General features: G+C 46.5%; 1 protein-coding gene across 1 annotated transcript in view; it reads left to right on the top strand.

Moving 5' to 3' along the window:
* The window catches only part of PNP (purine nucleoside phosphorylase), a 28,335-nt gene extending 5,896 nt beyond the window's left edge, over window positions 1-22,439 (top strand). Inside the window, exons 2-6 of the mRNA XM_054995547.1 lie at window positions 15,024-15,193; window positions 15,547-15,650; window positions 16,362-16,537; window positions 18,411-18,601; window positions 20,197-22,439. Of these exons, the coding sequence (XP_054851522.1) occupies window positions 15,024-15,193; window positions 15,547-15,650; window positions 16,362-16,537; window positions 18,411-18,601; window positions 20,197-20,414 (859 nt within the window). The 3' untranslated portion in view covers window positions 20,415-22,439. The remainder of the gene's footprint in view (window positions 1-15,023; window positions 15,194-15,546; window positions 15,651-16,361; window positions 16,538-18,410; window positions 18,602-20,196) is intronic.
* The last annotated feature ends 1,931 nt before the right edge of the window (window positions 22,440-24,370 follow it).

The following is a 24,370-nucleotide window of genomic DNA, read 5'->3' as shown; positions in this document are numbered from 1 at the left end:
GTGCAGAATTCTGCTTTGGTCGATACAAAAATTGGTTTCCATTTTCGCTTTCTTTTTTAATGCTCAGAACTCATATCTCTGGGCCTACCCCCACCGTGTACATTGGGAAATGTTACGTAGAAGATTCGCCCCCCGCCGCACACACAAGCATTACACAGAATTCATGGCTGACATAATAACAGGGCTCCACAACTCTCACTCAGTTTGCAGCCTCCACCCACTCGAGGGAAATTTCCATTCCGATGGCTCGTGCGTGTGGCATGCATTACAAGGGTGACCCAAGAAAAAGGGGCAGAGAACAGAGTTTTGAAGAATGTGTCATAGATAACAGCCGGGATAAGGCCGTCTATCCATACAGCAGGCTTTCTGCTTTTTTCACTGTAGGTTGAATACTTGCTTTCTTTTTTAAAGCTCAGAACTCATATCTCTGGGTCTACCCCTACTGTGTACATTGGGAAATGTTACATAGAGGATTTCCACACCCCTCTCCACAGTCCCATTTTTCCATTCCCCGTTGAACTTCCCAGAAACCCAAGGAACTGGGACAAAGCCTTAAGGACTAGAATCTCAGCAGCGTACACCCCTGCACTGAGAAAGAAGCAAATTCACAATGCCCCATACTTCCCTGGCAAGGGAGACACCGTGTTCACGAAGCAAATTCACAATGCCTCCAGATTGTTGTACCCAAAGTCAAGTTCTTAAATGTGGCACGTTTCATTTGTGAAATGATGTAATGTATACAGCCCTCTGGGCATGTTACTTCTTTGTTCTGTACTGTGCCTGGGGCACTGTTGGCTTAGTAGTAACTGCTTCCTAACTCACCTGCAGTCCGGATTAAACTCACTGTAGTCCTCTGGGGACAGTTATTTTTGTGTCTGTCTTATGCCTGGGGGAATAAGGCTGGGAGATCATGGCTGGCTGCAGTGTTTTGGGTAGGAGAAGGCCCAACTGTCTTTCCAGAGGTTTGTGTCCGTTGTGCTGTTGCGTCTGCTCAGACACAACCTTGCCAAATCACTCAAGATTTGTGTTTGCAGTTGCACATAGAGGCCGTAGGTCTAAAGGGTGAGTGCGATTGTCACCGTGCGTACAGTACCCTTACTAGGTCATCAGCCTGCGTCTGATGGACTCCTCACTACTGGTGCGATCCTAAGGCCTTTTCCTGCGGTGGAATTATAAAATCGTCTCTAGTGATGCTCACTTGCTGCCTTTTCTGTTGTCCTTCAATCACCAGATTTAGATAGTTTTACTCGAGCGAGCTTTTAGTGGACAGTGTGCTCTTAGTGCTTCTCTGCGTGATTTTTTATCTGGCTGTTCGCTGCTGTTTTGATGGACATTTTTTATTGATTTTTATTTGTTGCTTGCTGATGCAGCCACTGTTAGTAGCCTTGGAAGTTTGAAGTCTAAGGAAGCTATACAAATGATATGGATCACTTAAGATAAATGATACCTGCTGGATCAAACTGGAGTATCGCCTTCTCTGGCATCGTATTAGAGGCCCCTCGATCACCAGTTTCTGGGGAACAGCATCAAGGGAGAGGCTTGGCCCTTCAAACCCTGGCTTTGTGGGCTTTCAAGGGCCTTCTGGTTGGCTGATGTAGGAAGCAGAAGGCTGGATCCTTGGGCTGATCCACCAGGATCTTCCTACGATTCTTTGAAAAGGGGTGTGGTGGTGGTAGATGTCACTGTTGGTTTGTTCTCACCATCCGGCATTCAGGAGGGTGCTGTCCCTTAGACGGAGGGGGCGCCTACTCTTGTAAGAACCTTCCTGCTCCTTAAGATATGCAGATGAAACGTCTTTGGTCAAGGTACCATCTTGGGTGGATGCTAGATTAATATCTAACAGAAACAGGGCCTTCTCAGTGGTTGCCCCTAAAGTGTGGGATTCTCTCCCTGGTACATCCATCTGTCCTCCATACGTCGGTGGGTGGAGGCTGTTCTTTTTTGCCTGGCATTTGGATAAGACTCTGTTTGTTGCTTTTATGGTTTTGCTTTTATGATTCTGCTTGTTTTTATTATATTGTGACATTTTGATTGCCACACTGAGAGCCAGCATGGAGCAGCGGTTTGAGTGTTGGACTACAATCTGGGAAACCCAGCTTCAAATCTCCACTCAGCCATGAAGCTTCTTGGGTGACTTTTTGGGCCTGCGGCCTTCTCTAAACCCAGCCTAACTTACAAGGTTGTTGTGAGGATAAAACAGAGGAGCATGAAACGCGACTCTGAACTCCTTGGAAGTAAGGCAGGATTAAAAAGCATGAGATAGATCATTTCTGATTAGGGCATTTTAATGCGCGTTTTAATCGACTTGACTGCAAACTGCTTTGATAATGTATCAAAGGGAGGAAACAGCGTTGTAACTTGGTGAAACTAAAATGAAATTTAAAGAAGTTTTTTTTAAAAAAATGAGATTTCCTCCTTGCTGTTGAACACATGGAAGCTGGTTTATACTGAATCATTAAGGCCCATTAAGGTCATTATTGTCTACTCAGACTAGCAGCAGAGATCTTTCACGTCACCATAGTACCTGATCCTTTTAATCAGATCCAGAGGAGTAAGCCATGTTAGTCTTTAGTTGCAAAATAGATGCATCTGACGAAGAGAGCTGTGGTTCTCGAAAGCTTAAGCTACAATAAAGTTGGTTAGTCTTAAAAGTGCTCCTGGACTCTTTTAATCGGAGATGCTGTGGACCAAACCTGGGACCTTCTGTATGCCAAACAGAAGCTCTGCTATTGAGCCATGGTTCTTTCCCTGTTGCAGCTGATAGCTTCTAATAGGTTTTCTCGACTATGTAGCCGTTCGCTGTCTTAGTTGAAAGCATGAAACTGCCTTATATTGACCCAGTCCATCAAACTCAGTATTGTCTACTCCAACTGGCAGCCGCTTTCCAGGGTCTCAGGCAAAGCTCTTTCACGCCACCTGCTACCTGATCCTTTTCCCTGGATATGCCGGGGATTGAACCTGGGGCCTCCTGCATGCCAAGCGGATGTTCTCCCATTGAGCTGTCGCTCCTCTCGCTGAACATTCCGTGCTGCAGGGCAGATATCCCAACGCTTCTAGAACCTCGCAGACTTCAGCAGGCCGCTCACAATGGCCATCCCAGCCTCGGGAACGGCGCTGACTCAGAGCCCTTTAGCACAACACCCTTCCCCTGTAAACAGCAACAATGTGCCCCGTTCCCGTTCTTTCCTGCTCGACTCGAATGGCCGTGTGACTCATGCGGCCGTAGTTTTTGTCTCGTGTATTTTTACCCTTCCTTTTCTCTAGAGGAGCTCAGGGCAGAGCAACACATGCTTCTTCCCTCCTCCGTAACATCCCTGCGAGGTAGGTGAGGCTGAGAGGTTGTGGCTGGCCTAAGGCCCCCCAAGCAAGTTGCATGGCATTTGAACCGGGAACTCCTAGCCCTGCTGCTGTAGGAAGCAGCCCTGCCTAGATCTGGGATGGCTTGTAAGAAAGGGGACATGGGCGCTGCCCCTTTTCTCTCTCTGTGGAGGAGATGCTCTTGTGGGCATCTGCCCTTCCCCTCCCCGTGTGCCCACTTCTCCCTTCCTCCTTTCCTATTTCTCTGCAGTAGCACAATTTCGTTCCTGGCTGCTTGCACAGCCCTTCCCCTGGGCAGGGAGCCATAGTGGATGTTTCCCCAGCAGACACACACCTCCAGCCGAGAAGCCAATCAGACGCCAGAGACACTGACACATCCTCTCCTGTGCTCGGGAGGGAGAGAATGATGCAAAGGTGCTCAGCTGTGAGTGCAACCGCAGAGAACCCGTCATTGCTGGGCGTTGCATCACGGTCTCCGCATTCCTCTCCTGCCTGTCTGGTGCCCTCGACCTCAGCCAACTCGGTTGCCTGTTTCCTGATGCCTTCTGCTTTCATAACCAGTTCAGCTCATGATGCTTTGTGCGCTGGTGGGGGAATCCTGCCCTCGATTACTCCCGGCTGCTCACCAGCGCATGACAGGACCTGCCCGGGTTTGTGGTCTGGCTGAAATTTCCGAGATGTCGTCTCTCAAGTGTCCTGCCCAGACTGCTGTAGGGGAAGGGTGGGATCCACCTGTGGTTAATAATTACTTGGCATAATATGTCAGGGATAGGTGTTAATGGCTCGTTGTTCAGTGGCTGAGCATGTGCTGTGTATGCCGAAGGCGGCAACATCTCCTGGGAAAAGGATCACAAGCCGTAATTCATGGGAAAACCCTTCCACAGGGCGCTGCAAAGAGGGGCTGACTGAAGAGTCAGATAGTCTGTCTCAGTACATATATGTGCATGGCATGCCCCAAACATGTCCATACGTTCTGGTGGCTCACATCAGCTGCACATTATATAGATGAGTGGGGCAATATTTTATTTATTTTACTTTTTTGATAGTCCGCCTTCCTCACGGAGACTCAAGGTGGATTGGGCAGTGTAGATGTAGAGGATGGCATGGATCAGTTTTCCTTTGCCCCCGAAGGTCAGACCAGAACCAACGTGTTGAAATTAAATCAAAACAGATTTCGGCTAAACATTAGGAAGAACTTCCTGACAGTTAGAGCGGCCCCTCAGTGGAACAGGCTTCCTCGGGAGGTGGTGGGCTCTCCTCCTTTGGAGGTTTTTAAGCAGAGGCTAGATGGCCATCTGACAGCAATGCTGATTCTGTGAACATAAGCATATCATGAGAGGGAGGGCAGGAAGGGGTACATCAGTACTTATTTCTCATGGCCCCTTCTTACACGCCCAGGGTAATGTCAATCGCCACGTTGGGGTCAGGAAGCAATTTTCCCCAGGCCAGTTTGGCTAGGGATCCTGATGGTGTTTTGCTATCTTCTGTGCATGGAGCAGGGGTCACTGGGAGTGTGTGTGTGGGGGAAAGTAGTTGTGAATTTCCTGCACTGTGCAGAGGGTTGGACTAGATGACTCTGGAGGTACCTTCCAACCCTATGGTTCTATGGTTCTAAATCAACGCAATTGCAAAGATGAAACACCTAATAAGCAAAGTAATTGGACTCGGAAGTCTGAAACACAGCATAAAGCATGTGATACAGGTTAAACAATGCAGAACACAGAAAAGAATGTGGTGAGAACCGGAGAATACCTACAGCTGCCTAGATAATACATACTAAACACAATGGCTGGATCTCCCCTAATATTACTGCATGCAGAAGTGGTTGTGAGAATAGACTCTCTTGCCTGCTGCATGAGCAAGTTCATTCTGGTTGCTGAGCCCTTGACTCTGGTCCAGCACCTGGGGCACCTTTGCAAACAGTGGGCAATGACCCCTTTGGCTTGGAGCAGAATGTTCAGACCGTGTGCGGTAATCTGTGGCTCAATCACGGCAAAGAACCGGTGACAGTCAGTCATTAACCAGAAGGTCCAGGGAAGGAAGAACGCCTCGAAGTATTCAATTTCCTGTGACGAGATTGTAGCCGAGGACTACTCTCTTGCATAATATGTGCCGTCAAGTTGCAATTGACTTACGGCAACTCCAGAAAGGGGTTTTCTAGGCATGTGAGAAGCAGAGGTGAGGTGCTGACGCCTTCCTCTGCAGTCTTCCTTGATGGTCACCCATCCAAGAACCAACCCAGCTTAGCTTCTAAGAACCGATGAGATTGATCTGTACAAATGCCACTTTCCTTCCTGACCTTGCTTAGAAGGCTTAAAACATAAAAACAGAAGAAAAGCCGTGTTGGATCAGAACAATGGTCCATCTAGTCCAGCACACTGTTTCACGCAATGTTTCATGTAGCTGCTTTGCGGGGCCAACAAGGAGGGCATAGATGTTCCTTAATGTTGCCCGCTAGCGCGGGTATTCAGAGATTTGCTGCCTCTGTGTATGGCGGTTGCCTTTAGTCCACCATGGTTAGCAGCCGTTGGTGGACCTGTCTTCCATGAATTTGCCAAATTCCCTCTTTATAGGAAGTAGACAAGGAGGGATTAAACAAATTCATGGAGGATAAATTCTTGATGGCTAAAGGGAAGCCTCCATGTCCAGTGGCAGTGTACCTCTGAATACAGCAGTAGAGATGGCTGTTGCCTTCCCTCCTCCCACACCCAGGTGGGCTTCCTGGGGTCATAGGGGTGTTCGTTATGGGAATTAGAAAGTCTGATCTAGCCGGTGTTTTACTTAATCCTTGTTTTGAGGTATGTCGGAGGAGAGTTGAGACTTTGATCTTAAGGAGATGCATGTGAAATAAAACTTCTTGAAAATCAATAGAGAATCAGTTAAGCAGCTTTATGAAAAAGTATGACATTAGCAGTACTGATGGATGCCACGGGAAGTGGTCTGTTTTGTGTCTGACGGCCCATTCGCATGTGCATCTTGTCCCTGGATGTTTCAGTGTGGCAAACGTGCCCTATGGTCAACAGGAAATCAGCCATTCCAAATCCACTTTTGGGTTGTTCATAGGGTTGCCAGCCTCCAGGTGGTAGCTGGAGATCTCCCGGAATTACAGCTCATTTTCAGGTCATAGAGATCAGTTCCCCTGGAGAAAATGGAGTGGACTCTATGGCATTATACCCTGATGAGGTTCTCCAGGCTTCACCCCTTAAATCTCCAGGAATTCACCAACCTAGAGCTGACAGTCCTAGTTGTCAGAAACATAATAGCATGCAGCGGTACAGAAGGAGGAATTTGTCGGCCTGTCTGTGGGACTGTTTTATCCCCTGCCCTGCTGAGGTCCAAACATGTTGTAGGTGCTCCATGGTGAAGGCCTGTGGAGGCCAAATCCTTTGCTCCCTTACCAACAGAGCGGAAGTGTCTTTTTTGTTTTAAATGGGCATAAAGCAGGCAAACAGATTAAGTGAGCAAGAACAGTTGCCAACTTTTTTTCTGGCAAGGCTCCTGTGCTTGAAAACAACCGCACAGCAAACTGAAATATCTGCAGCTGGGGTTTTTCCTGGTAAGGGTGTGCAGTGATGGGTGTGGTGCTGCCCCGGCTGGGAACAAAGCGTTGGACTAGCCGTGCCAGGAAAAGAAAAATCACTTGGGTAACCTGGTAAGCAAACAAAAAAGGGCACGGGTTATAAGGAAGCTCATAAATGTAAGATGTCCCAGGACTAGCTTAGCACAGGTGAATGCTACTGAAGAGCTCCCCTTGTTTCTGTTTGCCCTGATCCCACCCTTAGCTTGCTTGTTCCCCACCACTGATTACCTTTCTGCCCCTTCCAGTCTTATTTCACATTGGAGTACCTCTGTGCTTTGCACATCTCACTGCAATGAAGCAGCTGACTTATCCATTTGGGTAGCCAAATGATCTATATTTTTTTTTTTGCACAAGCGTTGGATAATCTCCAAGAAGTAAGTGACAGACGAAACACAAGCAGACAGATGGAGACCCCTCTCCCCCCGACTGATCTTGAAAATCTCCATTCTGTTGCAGCTTCAAGAAACAGCGTTGCCAAATGTTGTTGTTTTTTACCAGCCCTGGCTCTTGCGCCTTTAACAGCAGTGGTTTGATCTGGAAGACGTCAGCAGCTGCTAATACTCGTCAGCCTTCTGTGGAAAAGCTCTCTCTTCTGCGGATCAGACCTTGCAAGAGATGTGTAGGCTGCTTTTACTTGCTGGGTTGGCAAACCTAATTGAGAGTGATGGATTCCTAACCTTTACAGAAGCTGATACTCCCATTGGGGGGGAAAGAGGAGTAAAAACGCCCAGGGTAATGCCGATCGCCACTTTGAGGCCAGGAAGCAATTTTCCCAAGTCCAGTTTGGCCAGGGATCCTAACAGTGTTTTGCCATCTTCTGGGCATGGAGCAGGGGTCACTGGGTGTGTGGGTGGGTGGGTGGGTGGTGGTGGCAAGTGTGAATTTCTTGCATTGTGCAAGGGGTTGGACTAGATGACCCTGGAGGCACCTTCTAACCCCATGATTCAATGATTCTATGAAATATCTAAAACAGCAATAAATACACATTGTTGTGCCCCACCCATGTGGTTTTTTCAGTTTGGGGGTGGAGTATCTTTTGCTTGCAACTTCGTTTGTAGAAAGCAAAACAGAACGTTACAAGCTGGGGGAGGACGAGCAGGGCAGGGTAAACCTCGGTCCTGGTCTCTTTGTCTCCTTCCCCATTCTCCTGCCCAACCTGCCCCCAGCCTTTCTTGACCAACCTGCTTTTTCTTGTAGTCTCTCCCCGCTCCACTCATTTCCTTTCACTGTCTGGTTCAAGCAATCCAAAATACCCCCACCAAAGTCTGTGTGTTTGCAAACATCAGTGTTACAGGTTTATGGTGAAGGTAGTTCTAGTCCCCACATTTTTTTAAACGTAATATATTATTTTGCAAACTTGGACCTTTCCATAGGCTCACAAATGTCCTGTGAGCTCTCCCCTGCTCCCTGTGTGGCCACGCAGAGCTATTAAAGACGTGATTGCTCGAAATGGGGCAATGTTTTGCCGTTTTGTTGCCCATCAGCTGATGCCAGTAATATACGTGACAGATAATGAAAACACACTTTTCCAGGAAACTCGGTTGTGTGTAAATATTCGAAGGAACAGGAGCCTGTTGCGTATTGCTTCCTTCTGCCTTCCTGCCCCCTCCCAAGGGGGTACTTCCGTGTTCAAGGACGTCATTACTCTTCCCCATTTCCCCCAAAGTGGTTGCCTCACAGGTGCAGCTTTAGGTGAGCACAGCTGTGAATCAACTCAAGTGATGTAAACACAACAGAGAGCTCAGCTGCGCCTCAAAGACTAAGTTCCAAAGAGTTTATTGTCTATAGCCATAGGTTGTCACAATTTACCAAACATTGACTAATAAACAATTAAATCCATTATCACGGTTTGTAAAGGTTACTTCAAATTAATTACAACAGTACAGTATGCCAAACTATCCCAGGAATCACAAAACAGCCTCATTCAGTACCACCTTAGATCTTATCTTTTGGGCTGCAAGTGCAAACTGAGAGACTCTCTAGGACACATGACTATATAATGAACAATAAAGTAGGTAGTGGGAAAGGCTCTCCACTGTAGGTAATCCACAAATGTGGGTGCGATGGTCTTCAAAGACTAGCACAGGTGTTCTGGCTAGCATTGCCAACTCCACCTTGGGAAATTCCTAAAGATTTGGGAGTGGAGCTTTGGGAGAATGGAGTTTGGGGAGGGGAGGAAATTCAGCAGGCGTATGATGCCATAGTGACCCCCTCTGAAGCTGCCATCTCCTCCAGGCGAACTGATCTCGGTGGTTTAGAGAGTAATTCTGGGAGGACTTCAGGTCCTACCTGGAGGTTGGCAACTGTAATCATGGCACCACCTTTTGCATGGGCCTGTTCTGTGTCCTTAACGCTAGGCATCAGAATATGGAGGCAACGTTGTCGTTTCACACAGGAGCACAGTTTCTTTCTCTGTGTAGAGCTGCACTGACAACAACTTCCTTTCTCCTTCCTGCCCACACTAGTATGACTAGCATTAAACATTACTCCTTGGAGTAAAGACAAGATTAAGCATTACTCCTTGGATTAAAAGCAGAATTAAACAATACTCCTTGGCGGAAGGGCAAGGTGAAACATTACTCTTTAGGGTAAAGGGAAGATTAAAATTTGCTCCCCAAGGAAAGGGCAAGGTTAAATATCACTCCTTGAGGGATTACAGTTTTTAAGGAATTCTAATAATAAGCAAATACCAAGTGTTTCTTACAGATTTAGAGAAATTCTATTTAAGAAACTGCAAGAAGTTGCAAGAAGAAAGAGAAGCATCTCAAAGGAGTAAATGAAACTGAAATGAAAATGCGTAATTTTAAAAATGCAGTATAAATACAGTAGTGGGAGTGGTGGGAAGTTCCCTCAAGTTGTAGCTGTCTTAGGATGACCCCTGCTGGGGTTTTCAAGGCAAGAGATATTCAGAGGTGGTTTGCCGCTGCCCGGCTCTGGGATTCTGGTTCTTCTTTGGAGGTCTCCCGTTCAGTTACTGACCAAGACCAACCCTGCTTAGCTTCTGAGATCCGCTGAGATCAGGCTTGTCTCAGCTATTTTGATTTGGGCAAATACAACAATATGTATAACTAATTAGCATGAAAGTAGGCTTGCCAACTCCAGGTTGGGGAATTCCTGGAGATTTGGGGATGGAGCCTGGAGAGGCTGCCCTGACCCGGATGGCGCAGGTCAGCCTGATCTCGTCAGATCTCAGAAGCCAAGCAGGGTCGTCCTTAGTTAGTAATTGGATGGGAGACCTCCAGCAAAGACCAGAGTTGCAGAGGCAGGCAATGGCAAACCACCTCTGTTAGTCTCCTGCCATGAAAACCCTGCCAGGTGTCACCATAAGTCATCTATGGCTTGAGGGCACTCTCTACCACCACCTGGGGAGGGTATAATGCCACAGAGTCCACCCTCCAGAGCTGCCATTTTCTCTATGTGAACTGATCTCCATGGCCTAGAGATCAGCTGTGATTGTGGGAGATCTCCAGGCTTAATCTGGAGGTTACCGAGAGTGGGGGAGGTTGCCAGCCCTACATGGAAGACAAGGCCCAAGCAGCTATCAGTAAAAAAGGTTTCAACACAGATGTCTTTTCCCCAGCCACCCCAGTTGCTCCCCCTTTGTCAATCGCAGCCTGGCTCACGCGCAGAAATGCTGGCAAAACCTTTGGCACGGCGCACGCCAGCAGCTATTTTGAGCTGACTAGCGGGGTTCGATGAGTTTTTTCAGTGGTGAAAAGGAAAGGTGCTCTGGGCCTGGTCAGGAACACCCTCTTCTGTGGCATTGCTTCACTTGTTCCCGGGCTTGGCCCTGCCTGGTGTAAAGAGCTGTTGGTGCGGTGAGGGCTGAACATGAAGCCCCCCCCCCACACAAACGCACCTTTGTGAGAACCACAGAGAAAAAACTTCCCGTCTCAGGAATGTGGCCTGGCTGGGGCCTGGGCGGGAAGAGCAGCTCCCCAGCCGGCTGACCTTGCCTGGAATTTTCGTGCCTGGAGAGCTCCGGTCCGCCTGGGGCCTGTCCCTGCCTGAACTGCTTTGGTTCCCATGAGAATGCTGTGCTTGCCGGCCGGGCCTGAGGGCGATGGGTTAGCCTGCTTGCTGGAGGCCAGGATTTCTTGCCAGCCATTTCCCTTCCTTCCATGTGAGTGTAAAGAGTGAGGCTGCAAGAGCAGTCAGGGATAGGCTTGCCAACCTCCAGGTGGAGCCTGGAGATCTCCAGACAACCGGGATCCGTTCCCCTGGAGAAAATGTCTGCTTTGGAGGGCGGACTCTGCTATTGTACCCTGTGGAGATCCCACCTATCCCTTTACAAGCTCTACTACCAAATCTCCAGAAATTTTCCAACCTGGAGCTGGCAGCCCTAGTTGGGGACCCAGGCCACTGCGTTGGAAGGGAGGCAGAGCTCACTAGGAAAGCTGGTATATATTTAGGACCTGGTTTAGTACAGTGACCGGGAGGTTGAGCTGTGCTTCAGGAAGTATATACTTCAGCTCTCACCCCTGCTGGAAGCCCAAACAAGCTGCCTTATCTCATTTGCAAGACGAAAATACTGGCCTACCCTTACAGGATTATTGTAACCAGTGCCGGAGAGATGCATGGAAAGTGCTTTGGATATATACATAAAATGTTCACTTCTGGTCATGTGCTAAGTGCCATTTCTTTCCCTACAGAAGGAGAGAGGCAGTTTAGCTTGTTGGTAGTGAGGGAAAGACACACCACACACGCTCAGAAAAACTTTGTCGTCTTCCCATGTTTAGTGACTTGAGCAGATTTTCAAAATCCGCTAAAGGAATGAGGAAAGAACTTGAAGACTACCAGGTTCTCCATCTTGATTGACCGCATTTTGCTTACCAAAACTGAGCAATTAGAAAAATTCCATCCAGTTATGATCTAACAAATTCACAGCACAATTCTAAACATGTGGACTTGGAAGTAAATCTCATTGTGTTTAAAACTGCAGCGTCGGATTTATTTTGTGCGCTTCCCCTTTTTTCCAAAAGTGGCATATACCACCCTCTTACCAAATTTTCTCAACAACCCTGTGAGGTAGGCTACGTTATGAGAAAGGACCCAGGGTTACAAAGCAGGTTTTCAGGCTGAGCAGGAACGTGAACGTGGGTCCCTCTTGGCCTAAGCTGTACTACCTCGTGAAAATCTAGTGCTCTTGTGCAATTGCCGTGCTTCAGTTTATATTACTGATTTGGGGATCATTGAACGGAGATTAGTTTGAAACGGTGTGTACAAATGAATATGTGAAACAGTGGCCAAAGGAAACTGTGCCACAGACCGAAGTGTCTGTCTTGAATCTACTGAGAAATCATAGAAGCCCCCAACAGATTTGGGACAAGTGAATCTGGAAAATATTTCTTATTGAAAGCCTTAATCCCTCTTTGCCTTTGCCTTTCCCCTTCTCTGGTCCTTTTAAAAATTCATCTCTATTCTATGACCTCAGAAATGGCCGAGCCTCAGCCTACAGCTGCACCATGTTGAATTCCAGCCAAAAGAATTTGCTGCATAATTGGATGGTAGAGAAAACGCCAGCTTGGCTAATAAAAAGGAGTCTGGAAATAGAATTTCCTTTTCTGGCCATTAGAGGAGTGATGTTCCCAAAACAGCCTGCCAGAAGGAACGGTGGAAATGAGGAGAGGGCCTCCGGACGGTTTCAGGGTGGGAGTTACTCTGCTGCCATTTTAAGTGGGTCAGATCCGAGGATGATTTAAATAGCAACGATTAAATTAGGCCCAGATTTTGGGAACCCGGGATCCTATTTTGACTGGCAAGGTCTAACGCTAGGAAGAGGGAAATGATCACATCTGAAGACGCGCAAAGGTGCATTTTGCTCACTCAAGAAGTTATCACACATCTGGAATTCGGAATTGAGCATCTAGGTTTTTAAAAAAGGGCACCTGACAGAATGGGTGTCTGGCATTTAGAAAGGAAAAATTGTTCTGCTAGTAGTATGTTTTTCTCAATATGGATGCTTCTTTTTTGAAATGAGTAACTTGGGTCAAAATCTGAGGGAAAGACACTCTGCACATGCTCAACATCACTTCTCCTTCTTACTTCATATGCTCCAAGGGAGAATATGACAAGATAAAATGGGTATTGGGGTTAAGCCCGGGTTAGAGCTGCCTGATCTTTGGAGGCTCTGAGTTTAAGCCTCTGGGAGGTGGAGCCTGAGAGGTAAAGGGTGGTACTTGGCAAATTGGGGTGGAGCCTGATAAAGTAGGGCAGGGCTTAGTGGTCTTTGTTAGGGGTAGAGGATGGCTCCTGGTAGGCTGGGGGAAGAAGCTGGCTTTGTCTGGTTCTTGAGGGGTGGGGCCTAATGTACTTAGGGTGGAGCTAACATCAAAGGCTCTCAATTGAAGCAGAAATTATCTTATTCCCTTGATTCCGGCCCTAAGATCCTTCCTCTGGAGATTGTAAGAAGAAAGTGAAACCCTGGAAGCTTCGGGAGAAACTTTTGCTGTGGCTTGGAGTGTAACAGAAGTTCTATCACGTATTCCCAGATGTTTACATTTCCCCTTTTCTTGTTCAGTTATGGCAGCAGTGTTTTTCTGCTTCTTGTGAAAGACTGAGACACTGAGCAATCTGGCAAATCCCAGCAAGGGATTTAATAGGTTTATAGAAAGGATTAGAGAGCGTGACCCCATTGATGCATCACGGAATACATAGATTTCCGTAAGAATAATTAAAACATTGCCAAGGGGTAAATAAGCTTTTCAGTCCACCAGAACTTTTCTGCAGGCTGGATGTTAAGAATAAATGAATTGAGAGAAGGAGAGAAAGAAAGGGAGACTGATCTAGAGATCGAGCCGAATAACTGCTGGCCTTCATGTTTTCAGAAGGGAGCAACTGTTGTATCTTTATTCTGGTGGCTTTCAGTTATTTATGTAAAACAATTATATCCTTCCTCTCTACAGTGTAGTAACTAAGGCCACTTACAACTCATTTCAACAATAACCAACCAACAATAACCAGTAACCCCTTAAATCAACCATAAAACAGAACAGACATCATCAGAAGCTCAACTTAAGATCATTTTTTTCATTTCACATAACCTAACATAATTAGTTCTGCTTTTTTTCATCCTGTACCAAAGCTTAAAAGAATTGCAAAGCCTCATGTTCTTTCGGTCAAACTGTATCTTCCTCTCTCTTTTCCCCTTCCCTGCTTGGGGAGAAGAGTGGGATAAAAATGTCCAAATAGATAAATAACTTTGCTTAATATTGATGAAGAGTTCTGCTGAACTCCAAAGTTTGCTTTTTTTGTTTTAATCTATCCTAATTAAGGTATCACCCTTCTGTTACTTGAGGATTCCCTCCTCCCAAAGGACCAATAGAACAATTTGTATTTTGTCTGGATTTTGATGCCCCTCTGAATCTTTTACCCCACTCTGCTTCCTGCCAGCTCCAAGATCCTCTATATTATAAGAGGATGTTGTCCGTTCTAACCACGTGGCTTCCATCGTGATCTCTGCAAGGCAGGAGGTGGCAACTGTGGGCTCTCTTGCACTAGCCTATGGTTGCTCTATGCTTTTAATTTTTTTAACTCATTTATACCCTGCCTTTCTCCCCAATGGGAATCCAAAGTGGCTTACGTCATTCTCCTCTCCTCTATTTTATCCTCACAACAACCCTGTGGGGTAGGTTAAGCTGAGAGAGTGTGCTTCCATGGCGGGGTAAGGAATCAAAACTGGGCATACCATATTCTAGTCTATCACTCTAGCCACTACACCGTGCTGGCTCTCTCTAGATTGGGAGAGCCACCTTGTACCTTTACAGTGCCATCCTAAACAGGGTTAGACCCTTCCGCCTGATGACTTCAGTGGTTCAGAAAGGTGTAAAAGTTTTCTGTTAAAGAGAAGAGCAGAAATGGGTCTGATGAATCAACCAACATGTGCCTGATCATTCCAGGGGGGATCGCTGACTCTGTTTTTTGCAACAACGTGGTTTACAAAAGCCGCATTCAAATGAAAAAACTTCCCCTTTACAGTTCCACAAGAGACCCATTTATTTGAGTACAGGGATATGTGTGTGCGCAGTTGGTTCCCCCTAGTGGTGAGACTTGCATCCTGCTCCGCCTATGTGCTTTAATTGTGCGAGATCCACCTCTGCTGACCACCTCTCTCTTCTTTCCTCAGCTATACTTATGAAGATAGCAAAAAGACGGCAGACTGGCTGCTGGGCAACACCAAACACCGGCCCAAGGTGGCCATCATCTGCGGTTCGGGCCTCGGAGGGCTGGCGGACCTCCTGAAGGACCAAGTGGCATTTGACTATGTCAAGATTCCTAACTTCCCTCAGAGCACAGGTAAAAAAGTGTGTGTGTTATGGGGGTAGGCAAGTAGCAGAAAGGATGGGTACGAACAGGGCTTTTTTTCAGGGGGAACGCGGCGGAACGGAGTTCCGGAACCTCAAGAAAATGGTCACATGGCTGGTGTCCCCGCCCCCTGATCAGGGGGTGGGGCCACCAGCCATGTGACCATTTTCTCTGAGGGCAACCCACTGAGTTCCACCACCTCTTTTCCCAGAAAAAAAGCCCTGGGTACGAATATACTGCACGGAAGGGGTATTACGTACCTGCTGGAGGGGGTACGGCTGTACTTCGTGGTGGCCAGTAGAGGGCACTGGTGGGTGAGCTAACCTTTCCTCTCCTCGCTCCAGTTGTTGGCCATGCTGGGAAGCTGGTGTTCGGGAACCTCAGCGGGACGCCGAGTGTCGTGATGCAAGGCCGCTTCCACATGTACGAGGGTTATCCACTCTGGAAGGTGAGTAGCTGCCCTTCCCAAATGCAGTGGCTCAGCCTAGGGGTATGCAAAGCAATAAGTACAAATGAGGGTGTCTCTGAGCCGCATTAAGAGCTCCATGACTAGATCAGCACATCAGGGTAGGGAGGGTGTAAAAGAGCCAGTTTGGTGTAGTGGTTAAGAGCAGCAGAACTCTAATCTGGAGAACCGGGTTTGATTCCCCACTCCTCCGCTTGAAGCCAGCTGGGTGACCTTCAGTCAGTCACAACTCTTCCAAGCTCTTTCAGCCCCACCCACCTCACAGGGTGATTGTTGGGAGGATGATAACAACACACTTTGTAAACTGCTCTGATTGGCATTATGTTGTATTTAAGGGTGGTGTATAAATCGAATGTTATTATTAAAAATGTCCATGTCTGAGCAGGCAAAGTCTTTCCAGACTTGAGCTGTGCCTGTTCCCTCTTTGCTTTAAGGGCTAGATTGAAGTTCCCCGTATAAGATGCCGGCAAAGCCAGGGAAGTGAGCAAACAAAAGCTCCCTTCTTTGTTCTTTTAATCAGCTGTATAATGCCCTTGAGACTACACGAGGCCTGGTTACAAGCAGCATTGGGTATGGTTGAAACCTCGTCCTGGAAGAGACCCCAGAACCAGCCACTATCCCTCATGTTTATTGTTGATAGACCGGCCTTCCAACATCCCCTCAGTTCTGCTTTCCTCTCCGCCCCTCTTCTAGGTGACCTTCCCTGTCCGGGTCTTCAGTCTTCTTGGTGTGGAGACCCTCATTGTCACCAACGCGGCTGGGGGGCTTAACCCCGATTACAAAGTGGGGGACATCATGTTGATCCGCGACCACATCAACATGCCAGGTTTTGCTGGAGTGAACCCTCTGGTGGGGCCTAACGATGAAAGGTAAGCAGCTGGGAGACACTTTCTCATACTCGGGACTCCCACGTCCCACCGGACGTTGTGCCTCTGCAGTTGTGAGATGCGACAATCTGGGCCTGGCTTATTTAAGAGGCTGGTTCTTTTTTTAAAAAAAATTTTTTTTATTGGGTTAGAACATTAATATTTTTACATTACATTACATTCAATTTTCCCCTAATTTTTCGTTTCTAACCCCCTCCCTTTCCCCCCCTTTTGTTGACTTCCAACAGCTTTCCCACCCTCTGTCCCTTTTCCCTTACTTCTATTAATTTCCTCTGTCTAAAACAAATATATATTCTCCATTATATTAAGCAGTACATCTTTAACTCTTTTACTTATTATACATCCAAACTATACTTCTTTAGATAAACAATTTATCCCATTTTCCAGTTTTGAATATTTCTATATATCATAAACCATAAAAATTTCCCACATTTAAATCAAACAATTTGATTTGTTCTCTATATATTAGTCATTTCTTCTTTTTATAGTATTTCTATATAACTCATCACATAATCAGTCGTTTTAACTCTTCTATACATTCAGTTTGGTGCATATAAGTCTTATCAATTAAAAAAAATATTGTTAATTACTCAATCCTCATGTTTAAACCGTTAATTATTCTCTATCAATATTCTATCAATTAACCTTTACATATCTATATATATCTCAATCAATTAATTAATCTAACTGCTTATAAATTCACATTTCTCTTCCTCCCCCGGTAAAGTCACCCCTCTCTTTTATACTTTTATTGTACTTCAGTAGTTCTCAAACTGCCACAGTTTTCCTCCCACCTCCCACTTCTTCTCCAGATATTGTTTCAGCTTCTCCCAGTCTGTGTTAAACTGCCCTGAGTCCAGATCTCTCATTAAGAGGCTGGTTCTGACGTTAGTTAACTCACAGTTGGAGGCAGGGCTTTTTTTCTGGGAAAAGAGGTGGTGGAACTCAGTGGGTTGCCCTCGGAGAAAATGGTCACATGGCTGGTGGCCCCGCCCCCTGATCTCCAGACAGAGGGGCGTTTACATTGCCCTCTGTGCCACTGAGGCAATCTCAACTCCCCTCTGTCTGGAGATCAGGGGGCGGGGCCACCAGCCATGTGACCATTTTCTTTATATATCAATTTTTATTGAGTTTTATAGTAAGGGGAAGGGATTACAACAAGAAATCAATCTTTAGCAGGTTCACCACAAGGCAGATATACATCAGTCCAAATATAGAGAGCCATTAAATATATAATTAACGCCCCATATACCTTCAAGTTTCCCTTTGTTTCTATAGACATTATTTATTACGCTTTTTAATCCACTTATCCTATTCCTTATATCATTTCTAACAGTATTTTCCTTTATATATATTATAGATGAGTCATTGTAAGAGCAGAAAGTAAAAATAACAGTACAATATATATCAATCAGTCAAACAATGGTCTGTCTCTATATAAGCAGGAAGTATTTTTGTGCTAATTTTCCTCTTTCTTGTCTCTGTTCTGGCCACACTCTCCAAACTTGTGTACTTAAGTTTTCATTATAGTAGAGGTAGGGGGGCCAGGTCAGTATTTGATTCAAAAGAGTAGCAGTCCAACCAGAGCTATTTAGTTGGATTTTCTTATTAATAAGAGTGGAGTGTCTATATAAGCTACAAAGCTAAAACACAATTTCACATTTCAAAAAAGAAAAGAAAAGAGAGGTAAGTTGTATATATTATACCTTCCAAATATAAATACAAGGCAAGGTCCAGAATATGAAGCACATTCCTTAATTAATTGATTGGCTGATTAGTTTAATATTTCTTTCATGTCCTGGTCCATCTGTGCTTGGCTGCCTCTTACCTCTCTTTCTCCCTTCCTGTTTCCCAGATTTGGGGCTCGTTTCCCACCCATGTCGGATGCCTACGACCGGGACCTGCGGAAACTGGCGCATACAGTGGCCAGTGAGATGGGCTGTTCAGGCTGCTTGCGCGAGGGGGTCTATTGCACCTTAGGAGGCCCCAATTACGAGACCATTGCCGAATGCCGCTTCCTGCAGCGGTTGGGCGCCGATGCTGTGGGTGAGTCTAGGGCAGTAAAGTTAACGGGAAGAATGTGGGGGGGGGGGAAGATAGCCGGGTGATAGGCTTAGCTCATTTCAGGGGGTGGGGGGTGGCCTCCCAGACAGCTGATAGAAGACTCAAGCTTTGAGGGTGTGGAAAAGATGGAGATGAATATTGAGCTGAAGCGAAGGTTACAACAGAAGGATGAGAGTTAGTTGCTCATAATTATATGAAGGGGCCCGTTTGATAGAATTCATTTGTACAGTCCCCCCACCTCGCAGTGGTTCAGTCCTGAGAGGTCCGTATCACGGGAATCTTGTGGACAGAGACTTCCAAGTTGCCCACTTTTCTTGGTGTAGTCAGTTTGGTGTATCTGACACATCTAACGAAGAGAGCTGTGGCTCTCAAAAGCTTATTCTACAATAAAGTTGGTTTGTCTTAAAGGTGCTACTGGACTCTTTACTATTCTGCTACTACAGACTAACATGGCTAACTCCTCTGGATCTATGACCAGTTTGGTGTAGTGGTTAAGAGCAGCAGGACTCTAATCTGGAGAACTGGGTTTGATTCCCCCACTCCTCTTCTTGAAGCCGGCTGGGTGACCTTGGGTCAGTCACAGCTCTCTCAAAGCTCTCTCAGCCCCACCCACCTCACAGGGGGTTTGTTGTGGGGATAATAATAACATCCTTTTAAAGTGCTCTGAGTGGGCATTAAGTTGTCCTGAACGGCGGTATATAATGGTAACATCAAGGCTTGACTATTGTAATGCTCTATACATTGGCCTCCCATCTAAGTTAACTAGGAGGCTCCAGTTAGTGCAAAATTCTGCAGCTCGATTGTTATCAGGAGCAAGCAGGAGCATGAACATCACTCCCATCCTACAATCGCTCCACTGGCTACCCATCGTTTACCGTGCTCAGTTCAAAGTATTAGTTATTATATACAAAGTTCTTCACGGCTTTAGTCCGGCATACCTACGGGACCGCCTCCCTCCCTACGTTCCTCCACGGCAGCTTCGCTTATCTGAACAGGGTCTCCTGCAGGTACCAGGCTGCACACAGGTGAAGTCAGCAGCAGCCCGTACACGGGCTTTCTCTGTGGTGGCCCCTATCCTGTGGAATGACCTGCCTGAGGAAGTCAGAAGAGCCCCTACTCTCCTGGCTTTCCATAAGCGATGCAAAACCAAACTATTCAAAAAGGCTTTTTACTCAAATGGGAGGGCTGCATTGTAGGGATGGGGTCTCAGGTGCTTCACTAACAAGTTGGAGATCATAGACTTCATCACCATTTTTGCCTCTTATATTAACTGCTGCTTTAAATATGTACTCCTATGTACAACCAGCGCTCCATGCTGTCTAATGTTACTCCTAGAATTGCTTGTTTTGCTTCAGTATCTCTACTATGTCTTGGATCCTATGTATTTAAACTTGTATAAGTTTACTTTATGGTATTGTATTGAAATGTACTTACTTGATACTGATTGTATTAACCTCATACTGTGTAATCCGCCTTGAGTCTCAGTGAGAAAGGCGGACTATAAATGACGTAAATAAAAATAAATAAATGTTGTTGTTATTTATTTATTTATTCATTTATTTCTTTTCCTCCTCCAGGCATGAGCACGGTGCCCGAGGTTATAGTGGCTCGTCACTGTGGGCTGCGCGTCTTCGGCTTCTCCCTCATCACCAACAAAGCCATCCTAGACTACGAAAGCAAGGAGAAGGCCAACCACGCTGAGGTGCTGGAGACCAGCCGTCAGAGCGCCCGCACCCTCGAGAAGCTGGTCTCCTTGCTGGTGCAGCGCATCGAACGCAATAACAATCTGGCCTAGCGACGGGCTGTGCCGGCTCACCAGCCCATCTCTCAACAGCGGGCAATCTGTCCCCATGCAGCTAGGACTGTGTTGTGTGCACATGCCTGAGTGTGAAGACGCAGTTGACACAACCTCCCTCGCCTTTCCCCCTCCAAGTCCTGTATTTCCAAATTAAGTCTGGCTACTGAGCTTTCTGCCATATCAATTTCCCCAGACTTCGGTTCGGCTCTGCTGCTCATCGTCGACTGCCGAAGGATTATCCCCTCGCCTCTGTGTTCGATCTCCAGCTTCCAATACAATGTCCGTCCGTCTGTCTGTTTGGCACTCTCTCTGTTTCACGATCTTGTTTCTGGCTGGAGCTGCTATTTCTGCATTCCCTTTGGGATCGCCAGTATCCTATTCCAGGGCAGCAGAGGGTTTGCTCAAAATCACAGGGGTCTAGCACAGCTCAGGCTGCCCAAATAGCAGAATTAGGCCTGAAATTGTCAGGGCTTGGGAGCTAAGTGGATGTGTTGAAAATGGCCTCCCAAAATGCTGATGGTGAGCACTTCACAATTCAAAATGGCCACTGCTGAGTCGGGCAAATAATTTCTGCTGTTTATTTGTTCTTGCAGACCAGAACTTTGCCTTCTAGGTGCTCTAATATCCACTTAGCTTTCAAGTATCCTTTGTGTGACCTCTGCTTGCTGCACCCTGGCTTCTTTGTCCCCCAGATTTTTGCTTCTGGTCTTTAAAGTCGTATCTGTTTTCCCTTCACTGAGTTCTCCATGTCCTGCTCTCTTTTCAGCTGTCTCCCTCTGTCGATAACAGCTCTTGTGTTTGGTCCCTCACAGGATTCACAAGGGTTTGAGAGATCACCCACTTCTATTCGAAGTCTTAGAACTTGAGTAGCGGATGAGCTCTGTCCCACACACACCATTTTGCTGAGGGAGTCAACTGCCGTTTCCATTGGGCAGGAACAGATGTTCATAGTCTGAGTTCAGCCTCTGTGTGGAGCTGCAGTTGTGTGTTGTAGTAGCTTTGGGATGTTTGTGTAGGGGTGGCTATCTGTCATTTTTTCTCTTCCCCCATTCTGGTTTCTAACAGAGCCAGAATGCCAAAACTGCTGCTATTCCTGTAGATTCCATAACTGCTGTTACTATTATTTCCAGGGATATTGTGGTTATTAGCCAAGGAACTCACCTGGGGCCTTTCCACCAGACCTTGGTCTCCCTACACCTGGCCGTTTTGTAAAGGAGACTAGGAAGGCCTTGGGGCTGCTATGTCCTGCTCACAGCACCCCCAAATGCTTCCTGTTCTAGGAAGACACCAGAGATGCTGAGGTGGCTGTTGTGGGGCGGAGTAGGAAGGCCGGAGGGACGCCCAGTAAGGAAAGCACCTTTGGGTTAGGCAAACTTCACAGATAAACTCTGGGGGTTTCTGGGGGCAACACGAGAGTTGCCAACTGACCAGGAAATAAAGCAGTCTGCCTTGATCTTAGCCGTTGCTTGATGTGCAGGAACCTGTTGGGGAAACTTTTCACTGTTTGGGAATTTTACCCATCGAGGTGCTGTAAGAAGCACAGGCACAAGAACCAGATGAAAAGTTGGCAGCCCTAGACAGGCCAGAACTTAAGTGTGCATGGAGAAGTTTGCCAACTGAACAGAGGCCAGAAAATCAAACTTTCTGCAGCTTCTGTTGCTATTATGAGTTTGAAACCAGACCAGATATTTATTTGGAAGCTTCTGGAAGCATCTGATCCCACTCGGAAATGCTTTGCCCGCTTGAGCTTCTCTTTCCAACTCTTTCTTGACTTGAACCAGAGGAAAGTCCCCCAACCTTACCAGGGTGGGTTGTCGACTCCAAAGCATCAGCGAGGGATGCGGGCATGAAGACCACCAACTCATGAATCCAGGTGCTCTGAAGGTCTTGGCAGGTTTAAACTATATATAGAGAGAAGTGTATATTTTTTTAGAGGAGCCTTAGCATTCTGCACTTTTTATTTTATTTAAGTGAATGGAGCCCCGGTTTTAAAATTATAATATGAATGAATAATAAAGAAAAAGATGGAACAAGCAGAGTCGCGTGATTTATTTATATTTGCAGTAGGGTCCCCGTGTTGGTCTGTAGCAGGAGAGCAAGACCCATGCAATAGAAGAAAAATGCAGCCGTGAAAACCGTACAATGACAATTCACAATAAAGCAGGATTATATTACAAGATTCATTTATATATCAAAAATCTGTGAAAACATTCATATACAGCGGTCCTTTATAGCCCTTAATACATTCAACTGGATTCTCTTTATAACACCAATGAGGTTATGTTAGTCCAAACAATAAATCTCTGTAGTCTCCAGGTGTAAAGAAGCTGCTATGCTCTTAAAGAAACACATTCAGAGAAATACTTGCTGCCAAACTCTGCATTAGGTTATAACTCCAGCTCTTAAGTGGAATTTAAACAGTACGTCCCTGGGATTCTTTCTTTGTACAGTACAGTAGAAGAGCAAGAATCATGTCCAGTTGGTCTTTAAGGTGCTACTGGGCCTGAATCTTGCTCTGACATTTCTGAATAGCGAAGAGTCCAGTAGCACCTTTAAGACTAACCATCTTTATTGTAGCATAAGCTTTTGAGAGCCATAGCTCTCTTCATCAGCTTCTGAGCGTCAGTGGGATAGTTGGGACCCAAGTGGGTGTTGGTCCTAAAATCTAACACTAGGGTTGCCAGCCTCCAGCTGGTGGCTGGAGATCTCCTGGAATAACTGGTCTCCAGGCCACAGAGATCAGTTCACCTGGAGAAAATGGCTACTTTAGGGGGTGGACTCTGGAATTATGCCATGCCAAGGTCCTTTCCCTCCCCAAACCCCACTTTCTCCAGGTTTCTCCCCCTAGATCCCCAGGAATTCCCTAACTTGGAGCGGGCACCCCTATCTCACACTGTGACTGGAGCTAGGATGGAGAAATCTCTTTACCAGTGCAAAAGTTTCTGGATGACTTGGTCTCCTTCTGAGACCTGTAACGAACGTCAGATCCTTTGAATTGGGCCAGGGGAGGGGGCATTTGTGTGTCTAGCAGTTACAAACTAGTTTCTAGGAAGCTTAGGTTCAAATCCCTGCTCTACCATAGAAGCTTGCTGGATGTCCTTGGGCCAGTCACAAACTCTCAGCTTAACCTACCTCACAGGGTTGTGAGGATAAAATGCGGAGGACGGGGTTATGATCTAAGCCACTTGGGATCACCATTGGGGAGAAAGGCTAGTTTTAAGGAAGTAGGTAAATTTTAGCCTGGAGACTATTTATAGTGAAATCCTAAGCAAACTTTCTCCAGTCTAAGCCATTGATTTTAACTCTGTTTAGGATTTCACTGTTAGATGCCACATTTTTATCCTGCCCTTCCTCCAAGGAACCCAGGTACTTCCTCTGTTCAATCTACACAACAACCCTGAGGGGTAGGCTGGAGCGCAGCTGACACATGTTTGCCCACTAAGCATCAGGGCTGAAAGGGGCTTTGGATTCTGGTCTCTCCAGTCCTGGTCTGACAGCCATCCTCAGATTTTAAGGGTTTCATAGAATCATAGAGTTGGAAGGGGCCATACAGACTATCTAGTCCAACCCCCTGCCCAGTGCAGGATGAGCCTAAAGCATCTCTGACAAGTATTCATCCAGCCTGTTCTTGAAAACTGCCAGTGAGGGGGAGCTCACCACCTCCCTAGGCAGCTGATTCCACTTTTGAGCTACTCTGACCGTGAAAAAGTTTTTCCTAATATCCAGCCGGTACCTTTGTGCATATAGTTTTAGCCCATTGCTTCATGTCCTACCCTCTGCTGCCAACTGGAACAGCTCTTTGCTCTCCTCCAAATGACAGCCTTTCAAATATTTAAAGAGAGCAATCATGTCCCCCCTCAACCTCCTCTTCTCCTAACTAAACATTCCCAAGGCCCTCAGCCTTTCCTCGTAGGGCTCAGTCTCCAGACCCCTGATCGTTCTCGTCACTCTCC

This window comes from Eublepharis macularius, chromosome 12 (assembly GCF_028583425.1).
Source record: "Eublepharis macularius isolate TG4126 chromosome 12, MPM_Emac_v1.0, whole genome shotgun sequence".
Lineage (NCBI taxonomy): Eukaryota > Metazoa > Chordata > Lepidosauria > Squamata > Eublepharidae > Eublepharis > Eublepharis macularius.
Note: the sequence above shows the minus strand (reverse complement) of the source record. Positions and strands in the feature narration are given on the sequence as shown.